Here is a 12,197-nt window from a genome sequence, read left to right as displayed (position 1 = left end):
AGGTTCTCCAACATGCTTCATTCATTTATTTATTAACTTATTTACATAGGCCCAGAAGGCACATGGCAGCTGTCTTGGCACACATGAAGTCTACCCAGCTTCCGTCTGGTAAAGAGGTGAGTGAAGGATCTGCTCCCTGACCGCAGGCCATCCAAGAGGGCAAGAGAGTGTGATGGACCCATTGCCTCGCCCCCACCCCAAACCAGCCAGACATTCAAGGGGAAATGTACTGTACCCTGTGAATGGGTATAACAGCAGCAGCTCTCTCTCTGTGTGCCCAGACCTCATTCACACATAATCCCTCCTGGAGCTGCCTGTATGTGGTGCAGGTGCACACTGCATTTAATATGGAGCACCATGGAATGAGCACCATGGAAACACCTTGAGCCCTTCTTAATTATATTACTTAATTCAAGGTGTTTCCATGATGCTCATTGTCTTCATACCTGTTTGTCCATATGCATCCATGCTCATAGAGGTTCCTACAGATTTGTTTCCATCAGCAATGGCACATATGGGCATATTGCTTACAGTAATACCGGCACAAATATACCCGCCTTCTGTTACTTTGACATTCACTTAGGGCTTTGATTCTTCACTGCCTGGGTAATAATTTATATCTGTCCCAAGGGAGTGCAAAAGACAACCCAAATTGCAAAGAATTGTTGAAACAAGACACTAGAGTTTCTGACACAACGACTGCCACACTGGGTCAGACCAGCAGCCAACCAGTCACCAACATTGTCCAGCACCAAATGCGTCAAAAAAAAGTGAAAAAGACCACAAAAGACCGTAAATTATTACAGGATACTTTGCCTACAGGGAACATTTCCTCCTGAGCTCCAATAGGCAGAGGTTGGATTATGAGCATCTGAAAATGTTATGAAGAGCTTATATAAGGGGGACTGTATAACAGGAAGCCCTTAAACAAAAGACCCAGCGACCTGCTTTCTTTTGATCATACTTAGTTCCATTATTCAGAAAATGGGGAAAGAATATGAGTCATAATTGCATTTCCCAAACTGCTAACAAAAGTCCTTCATCTTTCCTCTATTTAATTACTACTAAATATTTTGACAATACTTGTAAAGTAGCACTGGAGTCTGCAAGTGGATTTTAGGGCACTTTAAAGTATCACTCAAACTAGAAATCTTGGTCTCTCGAATTTCCAAAGGGTGCCCCTGAAGAACGCAGGTGATGACCAGCTGGTATGCACAATGTATATACTCTAAAAACTGCCAAGTATAAGACTTGAACTTACAGTGCATAGGAGCAGCGCAGTTTCAGAGAACAATACATTAAGCCATCCAGTTACTGTGATAAACTACTTGCAAACCCTCCACCTTCAACAGAACCCTAGTCTTTTTGCACATGCATATTTCAGTCTTTGAGGTGTGTCAGTTGAGCTCATGCTGACCTGGAGCTCCAAACTTCACCCATAATAACTTTAGCAATATTGTTTCCCCAAAAGGGCAATGCATACCATGCACTAGTTGAGATAAGTTTGGGGAGGATTATAACCATCCTTTGAGTCTCAAATGTGGGTGCACACACACACAAAATGTTAGAAGAACCAGATGATTTTGTAAACAGCTGACGGGGATGTGTGTGCATCTTTACTCAAATGACCTCAAATTTGGACCACTAACCTTACACCCCGCCCCCCAATTTAGCATGACAGATTTAAAGACAATGCAAGTTCAAATGTGGATTTTAGAGCCCATAGAATTGTTGCCTTGTCAACAGCAACCAACTCTCCACCTTAACTGCTGCAGAGCTGTCACTCTGTCATAATATTCCCTGAAGCCTATAGACAGCTGCCTACCAACAATCCCAAATATACCGTATATAGAAGTGAACAAAATATATGCAACCCATAGAATGGAAGGAATCAGTCAAAAATATTCTTGCAATGAAGAAGAATGGGCCTAATTTCTATTGCTATTTAAGAATTTTCCTTTCTTTCTGAACTAAGCATTGCTAATTACAGTGATGCAGGCTTAATTCATAGCAATATAAATAACATCAGGCATAAGAACTAGCATTAGGGTATCATGCAATCTCAGACAAATATCCTTTCAAAGAAAATCTATAATAGCTCTTGGGTTACCCTCATTTATGAGCCATTATGCCTTTGACTGGCATCTGCAAATGGCCCAGTGTGAAGTTTCCATAACAAAGACGACTATTACAGGCAGGGAATGATGTAAACTTTCACTGTAAAGTGATAGTGCTCTCACTGTGTGCTCCCATAAAGAATCCCTCAAAAGTGTTTCAACCTTTAAAGTTGAAAACTGCGTCTTTGGCCATATCAAAATGTTGAAAATTATATCAATGTTCAAAGTTAGCATTCTCATTATTCAAATCTCCTAAAAAGTACTCATTGGAGAAGCAATAAATGAACACCTCTTAACTGGAAAATGTGGAATCCCAGCACTTTTTCAAAGGAGGAGAAGACTGTCTGAAACAGACTGCAGGGAGAATAATAAAAGCTAAAGAGCATTAAACTGCAGTTTGAGCTTAAAGGTGAAGCAGCTCAGTATTCTAGAAATGAACCTTAGAGGAAGCATCTTGATGTGCCATGGTAGTATACTCATGTGGTTTTAGTTAAGGATATATGACCTCTTCCATTAGATACCTCAGCTACTTTAAAGAAGATGTAACAACTTATTCTGGCCTAAAATTTCACATACTCCTCTTAAGAGCAAGGTGTATGCATGCAATGACTGTAAGAAGGAAGGTTATGTGGGGAAGGTGCATCAAATTTACTTAAATAATAATAATTTGAATGATTTTTTAGTGTAAATTTAAAACTATGCATTTTACCAGTGTATATTTTTTCTTTTGCATATACATTAAAGAGCTATGATTAAGAAAACCCAAGCTGAAACATATGCCATTTAACCATAATTCCATAAAACCAATAATGAGCTAATCAAATTGGACACATTTTATTTATTTATTTATTTTTAATAACTCAGCTCCATCCCAAACTACTCTCATAAACAACAACAAAATAAAAATAAATAAAAACAACAACAAAAATAAACCTCACAACACTGAAATAAGACCCAAGTAGTGAAGACTGACATTTAAAAAGTATCTGCTGCACCTTCTAAAGGATCACAGAATTAGTAAGGTGGGAGTGGAGAGATGGGTTTCCAAAGGCCACAGCATAGGAGAAAGGAGAGCACTCTTATTTGGAGCAAAGGATACCCCAGATTTACATTGCAACACTCAGCTACAGCCTCCATTTGGATTTATAACTTTATTGTGTGCCTTCCATACTCAGACAAGGAAGTATTTGGAATCTAAACTGATATCTGAATTTTGTGTCTCTAACATAATTTTTTCCTGTAAAATAGCTATGTTACTATTCCCTTAATTGTCTTTTTCATAGCCAGAAATGTGACTGTTGGTAATGTGCATTTTGGCGTAGAGCACAATTTATTCAAGATAACTGAAAAGCTAAAAAAGCAAGAGCTGTAAAACTCTCCTCCCTCTCAAATGCACAGCATAGGTTATAAATGGTGACTTTGCCTATTGAGCAGCTCCAATATTGAGATTAATAAACTGACAAGTTTCAAGGAAGACTAAGAAAACTGCAAAATTACAGTGCATTGCAACGTGAAGAGCCAGTGCTTGGTGGGATCAGTGCAATGCAGCAAGGTAAAGCTATAAAATAAAGACTGAACTGAAAGGGCAACATAAAGGTCTCATTCGTTTTTGCATTGGCTCTAATAAGAATTTAGAGGCCACATTAGTTTTGGAACATGGGTAAGAATTACACACTCATTTTGAAAGTTAGATGGATTTGGTTCTGCAGGTATCAATTTTAGTAAAACTTATTAGAAATCATAAAAAGAAAAAAACCCAAACCTTTTCCTGGGTTAATATTCTTATGATGGAGTTTATCATCAAGACCTGTCAGCTATTTAATCTTAGAAAGTAAGAAAAATCAATCATGGAACAACTTTGCAATAATCTTAAGCACAGTACAGTGAGAATGTTTTCTACAATCTCGATGCTCTGTTGTGAAAAGCCTGTGTGTATCAATGACTTCATTTCATAACCCCTGAATATCCTATATCAGCTAAGAATACTGGCATTAGCAAACCGATCTTTTGTTTTTGTGTTGCTGGAGATTTTATTATCAAAAAAGAAAATTCAAGGATCTCTCATCTATAATTAAACTGACATGGGCTACAAGGCACACAACTGGAAAATAAAGCTGATGACAAGTCCTGTGAAATTTTTTCTTGCTAATTCTGTAGACTCCTTATCAATCAAATGCAGTATATATATCATGCAGATGTAAATCAACACATAAATATACATATGCCAATATACATATTTTCATTTTTTTCTCTGTTGTCCCTGTCTTGTTCCTGAAGGGTGTAGACATCTTGTACACTGAAGGTGCAATCCTAAAAAACCCTTCCTTACGTAGGTAGTCACATTGACCTCTGTCATAAATATAAAGGGAAGGGTAACAACCTTCCTGTATACAGTACTATAAAATCCCTCCTGGCCAGAGGCACAATATCCTTTTATCTGTAAAGGGTTAAGAAGCTCAGGTAACCTGGCTGGCACCTGAACAATAAGGGGACAAGATACTTTCAAATTGGGTGGCGGGGTTTGTCTGTCTGTTCTGTGTGCTTGCTGGAGAGAGATCAAGAAAGCAAGCAATCCAACTCCATTAGAATTAGTAAGTACTAGCAAGGAAATGCATTAGTTTACTTTTGTTTTGGCTTCTGATTTTCTCTGTGCTGAGAGGAAGGTGTATTCCTGGTTTTCTTTTTGTAACTTTAAAGTTTTTGCCCAGAGGGAAATCCTCTGTGTTTTAAATCTGATTGCCCTGTGAGATTAGCTTCCCTTCTAATTTTATAGAGGTGCTTCTTTTACCAGTTTTCTTTCTAATAAAGTTCTGTTTCTTTTAAGAGCCTGACTGATTTCTCTATTGTTCTAAGACCTAGGGGTTTGGGTCTGTGATCACTTTGTAACCAATTGGTTAGGATACTATGCTCAAGCCTCCCAAAGAAAGGGGGTGTAAGGGTTTGGGGGGATATTTTGGGGGAATAGAAACTCCAAGTGGTCCTTTCCCTGTTTCTTTGTTAAATCACTTGGTGGTGGCAGCGTACCCTCCAAGGGCAAAGAGTTTGTGCCTTAGGGAAGTTTTACCCTAAGCTGGTAGAAATAAGCTTAGGGGGTCTTTCATGTGGGTCTCCACATCTGTACCCTAGAGTTCAGAGTGGGGAAGGAACCCTGACAACCTCAAAAAACACAAGTAAGGATTAACTGTGCTAAAGTTGTAGGATTGTGTACCCTAGACAAAAAATATGGTTTAGTGGTTACAGCAGAGAATTGGGATCACATTTTGTCTTCCTTGATCTGCCACTCATCCCTGACATCTAACACTCTACGAATAACATCCCTTGGGCTCCTATATCATGACCAATATGAATTTAGAAAATGCACTATGGAATGCCCCCCAGTATGTAGTGGTTGGTAAATTGGAGAATTTAAAACTTGGTTCATCATGGTTATGTGTTCCAAGTATTTTGTGTATTGAAGAACAACAGTCTACTCTCTGGGAGAGTTCTTAAATAGACAGACACTATCTCCCTTTGCATTCTAGCCTCAGACCCTACCTGGCAGGATCAGGCCATCCCAAAGAGGACTCGAATTTTTATCTAGACAGTTCTCAGTAATAGATGCTAGATCCACTTTACTATGTAAGATCAAGTTCCACATAGTAGCAGATTTATTCTCAACAGATCTGGTACTTAAGAATAGTGTCTTGGCAGTTGGTCAAAAACATTATCACCTGTTACAACTTTCTTAGTAAAAGAAATCAGCACCAGAGCCATCATCTCCAATTTTCATTTTGGTCACCTGAAACTTCTGATAACCCTCACTTCCCTCTGGCTTTTGTGCTCAGCACGTCCACAGCTTCCCTGGCCCATATCAGAGTCTTAGCAGGGCAGAATAATATTAAGTAGAGGTACAGAATGTTTTTAGTGAGTCCCAGAATAAGTCAAAATCTACAGAGTATAATATTCCTTGGACCCTAAAATGGCAAATATTGAAGCCAAGCTCCTGATAATATATAAAAACAAAGTTAGATGCGTTCCTTTTTATCCTCCACATCAACTGCCTGATTTTGCCCTCAGGTCTAACTGTCACTGTCACAAAGCTAACAGGAGCAGCGTGAGCATAACTGAAGGTAGACCTGCTCCCCAACTCTCCAATACTAGTCTTCTTCAGAACAAATCATTGCAGTATAGCTTCTCTGACTAATGGACTCTAGATTCAGTATAGAGCCAAACCAAACCACACTCATTCCCAGGCAGTTTATGTAGCCACTGTCATTTACTTGATTGATTCAAGTTTAAATCCAGCAATGACTGACCTCAAGAGCATCACAAAAAGAACCCACTCTTAAACCAATCTCTAACTATTAGAGAGCAGGACAAGACCAAAGGAGAGGGAAGAATAGGGGCTGATTATCTCACATCTGCCTATTGCCTTCAGCTGAACCATTTGGTACTGGACACAGCCAGAAACTGAAGAAGATGGACCTTGGCCTGATCCAGTATGGCAATTCCTGTATTCTTAGAAAGGTTCCAATTCATGTCAAATCCCAATAGGCATTACTGCCCTTCAAACCAAAACCACGAATGAGTGACACCATGTGGAAAATAATCCAAATTCTCAACCAAAAATTAACCTATGCAAACATGGGTGTGCAAGTACATCCCACCACCAATCCACTTTCCCATCTGCTCCATTCTCTTACTTCATAGCATTACTGTAGTGAGGCAGAGTGGCCTCCCTCCGACTTGGAGAGCGAGAGACCACTACACTCCCCCTGGTGAGCGGAGCTAAATCTGCCGCACCCCACCCCATCACTCCAGAAGTCCTGGGGCAGGACAGGAAGTATAAAATGAGAGCCCTGCAGCTCAGCTGGTGCTGGAGACTGGCAGGGGCAGACTTGGTCCTAAGTGGAGCTGTGCCCTGCAGTCAGAGGAGGCAGATGAGTGCCCCAAAGAGCTGTGGGGATTACTGGCTGCTGAGTAACCGGAGGGGACAGAGGACCTTTGGACTATGGAGCCCCCCTACACCCAGGCTGTGGCAGAAAGTCGTCAAGGGGAACCAGACTTTAGTCCAGGTTTTGCTGCCAGAGAGTGAGTCAGCATGTTTTGGCACTGACCCAGTGGCGGGATTCCCTGGAACTGTTAGGGCCCTGGGCTGGGAGTAGGGTGAATCCAGGTTCCCTTACTGCTAACCCCATCCCCGGAGTGGCAACCTACCCATCTTAGGCCAGCCAGGAAGCTGGGCCATATACAATTTGCTGTCTGCCCCGGCAGAAGGCTCTTGGCTAACGACTGCTTAGGCTCTGCCCCACCCATAGGGCCAGAGATTCCTTAAAGAATGCCACGATAGACTGTTAATTGCTGTCTGTCCCAGACAGAAGGCTGTGGGCTAAAGGCTGTTTGCACTCTGCCCCCTCCACCCCAGAGGGCCAGAACTTCCCCATAGACTGATTACTACCCGCCTATAGTGAGGTGAAGTGGCCTCCCTCCCCATTTGAGAGTGAGGAACACTACAATTATGTTTACCAAAATGTATGAAGTACAATAACTTTCTAATCTATTCTTATGGGCACCCAGCAATTGCAGATTCAAGACACTTGCTCTATGACACCCTCAAATAAGTCCTGTATGTTTCAATAGCCGGCCTGCCCACTCAAAAGATAGGAGTGGGCAGGAAAAGCAGTGGGTTGGTACCAGTGAACAGATGTATCACCAGAGTTGCTAGTTCTAATTTCCATGAGACCAGCTTTGCCAGTGTTTCTGATATTTAAAGCACAAGTTAGAATTAAGATGAAAAAAAAAAGACAATGAAACTGAACGTTTAGAAATGCAGTATGTCAGAAAACTTCTTTTTGTATTGATTTATTTTGGCAATCATAAGTGTTGCACTTTTTTCTTCTTCTTTTTTTTTTTTTAATACATAACAGTGTGCCCCACAGGCATCAAGCTGCTAGTGTATATGGGAGGGATTAAAGTGAATCTGCATGTTGGATGAAATATGAATTAAAATTATACTTCTGTCAATCTTGAATCAGGGATTGTTTCTAACGGCTTCCTAAAATGCTAAATTTCAAATGAGTCTTCATTTATTACTTCAGGATAGGCCAAATGCATAATTTATTAGTGACAGTCAATATACCCTTATAAGTAAGTTCCCCTTGGGCTTTGGAGTAAAAATATGTTATGCTAATTCTATTAGTTAGGTACACAAGAGCTGTCTGAATGAATAAACAAGTATTAAAATAAGAGACAAACAAAGAGATGTCTAGCTGTCCATTTATCAATGCCAAATGAATAACCGGTATTCTAAACTAAATATATATATTTATGTTGTGTTAGGTAAAAGATGAATTGACATAATGTCAATAAAATATATCTCTTTTCTTTTAACCAAATTCATATGTATTTTCTTAGCTGTTCTTTTTCAATGCAGTTGATTTTATACATGCTTAGGTAACATTGCCGTTCTTTCAGTATAAGGCAGCCTTGAGTTTCAAAGTCTCAATTAACCAAAAATCCCTGCTATCCGAAACCTGTACTGTAAATTCCCTCAATCGTATGAAATCTCATTTATCCAATCTTATTCAATGTCCCCATGACATTCAGATAATTGAGACTATAATGTGTATTTTTAGTGCAGTCCTACTGAAGACCATTCCTTGCGACCTACCTGGTCTCAAGTGGAACATTGCTATTGAGTACCCAGCTGTCTTGAAGTTGCACAGACTCAGGAGTGGTGGCCAAGTCATTTGGTGCAGGAGCTGGTGCATGGATCTGGTTCCGGCGATTTGTGAGAGAGTTCCTATTGAGGGAGTTGGCAGAGGAGTGATGATGAGACAGTGTATGATTGTGAGGAGGTGGGAGAGGTGGTCTCAGTGTTGACTGGCTGTGGTGATTTGAAGGGCCTGCAAGAAAAAAGAGAAATAATCATCAACATCTGTTGATGGCAGATTTTTTTGCCCCACAGCTTCAACAAGCCTTAGGCCTTTTGAAAACGTACCCCTTACAGCATAGTTGCAGTTAAATAAATGATGGTAAAATGACACTGGGAGTTCCATACTTAATATCTCCTAAAACCCCCCAGGGCAGGGGCATGATTCTTCTTTCACTTACGCTGGTTTTCTACCAGTACAGGGAGAAGAGACAGGCCCCAAATATGTACACTTTACAATGAAAAAGATGGGCCAAATCCTTCATGTGGGATCAGGCTTTGGCCCAATTTTTCTAACTGGCAGTACCACAAACTCTGTGTGAAATCTGAACATTATGCTGCTGTTCCTCCTTCTCTCACTGGAATGTGGCTAACAATGTTGTTGACGATGCATGAGGGAGAGGGAAATAAATCTAGCTCATTCTCCCAGGACTGAGATGGCTTTGCCTTGATAATGGGAATACAAACTTGTTTTAGTTAGTAAGTAAGCAGATAAAATTCAAAAAATACATAGGAAGACAATATAATGGCCGAGAAAGTATCATTTCAATAGAGTCACTTTTCTAACCATAAGCACATAATGGTAAACAAGCTTATTTAATGACATTCCATATGTTCTGGCAATTTTAAAATTTTAATAAAACTAATGAAAGATGAAAAATACAAGTTAATCCACAAGTAAGTGGAGTAACTGCATGTCTTAATCATTACATTAATTTGTAGTTTTCTAGTGAATAATAATTAGAAAAAGTAAAATTAGCAAAATTACAATTATACTGATGTATGTTTGTTTTTAGACTTTATGAAGCACATTGTGTATTTAATGACTCAAACAATAAAATAAAACATCACTGGGGAAAATGTTTACAGTCAGATTGATCTATTTTCACGTGGAACTATGAAGTATGGCAAATATACTCTTCTCGATTAATTGTAAATTAGTTAAGTTCAACATTTTCAAACTTGGGTGCCTAAAGTTAAACTCCTTGATAAATGACTTGTTTTCCAGAGGTTCTCATCACTTGTTCAAAGGGTGCTAAGCACTTCTGAAAATCAGCTCGCGTAGCCAGAAGCCTAAATATGGATTTGAGGGCTTCATTTTAGGCATTTAAGTTTGGAAATTATGACCACAACATACTGCCTATTCAAAGACAGAATCTGCCCAATGGTGTGCAGTTATGCAAGGGAGAGAGAGTACAAAGGACCCTCTCTCCATGATCACTTGTACAGGTGACATCCAGAATCCTGCAACTTGAGGTCTTTTTGTGCAAAAGGGAATGCTGCTACCACCACCAATGGCACGAGACAACCCAAAGGTGACAGTGGTAAATTCATGCTTCTTCCCTCCTTCCTCTACACCTTACAGAGTGCATTCTGCTGTAGAGTGCAAAGTGACCGCTCCTGATTTTGGATTCTCCAAGCACTCTGCCTGTGTCCTCTGCAGATAGGATTTTGGGGAGCTGGTGCTGTTGCTGCACTGCCACACAAGAATCACCTCACTCAAGATAGCATAATTAGGGGAGGGGTGGGGAATATTGTCCTTTGGAGAGAAATGTTGATTTTCCTAAGTATTTTTGTGGCCCTTAGAGACCACAGTGATGGGCAGATGAGACAGAAACAAATGGGTAGGTTTTACTGTGACTACTTGCGTAAGCAAAAATTGCCCTATGAGGAGACTCTTTAAAAAGTGAATGATAACAGAAAGAAATCCTATACTTCACATGGTACTGTAAGCTGCTGGATACAGTCTCTTAAGAAATGGAAATAGCATATAGCACATCTTCTCATTTTTATCCTAACAGAATGTCTATTACTTTGGACAAGTGCATCCCAAACCTTGCAGTTCATCACATGTGCTGTCTGCCCTATTAATTCTGCCCTACATATTTTTAAAATGCTTCATCCTTCCTGTACTAGTCTGAAGAAGGTGGTTTAACCAATCATACTATTATACATCAAATGCTTAATCTACACATTGTGCTCTAGGTATTTGTACACTTTTTGGAAAGGGGACAGAGTTAGACTAAGCAGGAAGACAATGTGTTTGGATAATATCCAAGTACAGATGAGCCCAGTGGAACTATTTTCCCAAAGTCTGAATTTTGGCATTGAACAAAACACATTAATTTGGATTTCAGTAAATGGATTTTTGTGAGTGATAAAATGCAAATTTGAGCACTTATGTATTAAAAGTTACATCAGGAAGTCCAACGTTTCATATGTTCTCAATCAACCTATTTTCTGAAGCAGCATCTCTTTTTCATATACTAATCTATGTACTTTCTCAACAATATCTCATAATATTGTAGGTCTAGTTCACACCTATAAAAGGAAATAAAGTTAATACCTTCTTTTTGGTATGTGCTAGTTTTAAATGACTAAGTATATTTTAGATATGTTATTAGATGGTACATTCATAATGACTCAGATTCATGAAAGTACTTAAGAACACGCTTAAATCTATCTCTAGTCAGGACAGCACTTAAACGTGTTTAGCTTTAAGTACGTGCTCAGGTCCCATTGACTTCATTAAACTCTTAACTGCTTCTCTGAAAATGAATGGACTTCATCACTTTAACTGTTTAAAACAATTCCCCTAGTTTTGTGTGGCAGGGGAGGATAAACATGGAAAAGATATATTGTAATTATGTATAGTGTTTTGCTGTAAAGTTTAGTTTTGAGCTATACAGCCTTGCCAGCTGCAACAGAGAATCTCTCTATGAACCTTGCAAATTTTCAGCCACAATGTTAGATGCTGGTTTTTTTTTTAAAAAATCAGTCAATAGTAAAGTCAATACATTAATACTAATAAAAACCATTTCTACAAGACTGCAAGATTAAGGAGGCGACAGGTTGAGTTCAGGTTCCCAAGAATACATTTAATTTAGTTCAAGTATATTATTTAAATACAAAACTATATACAGGAACTGACTAGATTAAATCTCAAAACATTTATTTATATCAAATCAAGAACATTGTAACACACAGTACAGAACAATCAAGTAAGTAACTAAACTAAATGTGTATCTGTAAATGTCCTGGAAAGAAGGACTTGCTTTTTCATAGAGCTAGACCCAAACTGGACTCAGGGTTTTGAACACCCCAGAACTTTGCAGAGATTCAAAATCTGCATTTGGAAATAAACGTCTCCACTTTTACTGTATAGGCAC

The 12,197-nt window shown here is 39.2% G+C and overlaps 1 protein-coding gene across 8 annotated transcripts in view; it reads right to left on the bottom strand.

The window, feature by feature from the left end:
* TENM2 (teneurin transmembrane protein 2) overlaps positions 1–12,197 on the bottom strand; it is a 963,219-nt gene that overhangs the window by 265,104 nt on the left and 685,918 nt on the right. For all 8 annotated transcript variants that reach the window (XM_038413789.2, XM_043490999.1, XM_043491001.1 and 5 more), the window contains one exon: positions 8,767–9,001. In XM_038413789.2, the coding sequence (XP_038269717.1) occupies positions 8,767–9,001 (235 nt within the window). The remainder of the gene's footprint in view (positions 1–8,766; positions 9,002–12,197) is intronic.

Source organism: Dermochelys coriacea, chromosome 8 (genome assembly GCF_009764565.3).
Source record: "Dermochelys coriacea isolate rDerCor1 chromosome 8, rDerCor1.pri.v4, whole genome shotgun sequence".
Taxonomy (NCBI): Eukaryota; Metazoa; Chordata; order Testudines; family Dermochelyidae; genus Dermochelys; species Dermochelys coriacea.
The sequence above is the reverse complement of the archived record's forward strand: the minus strand, read 5'-3'. Positions and strand labels throughout refer to the sequence as shown.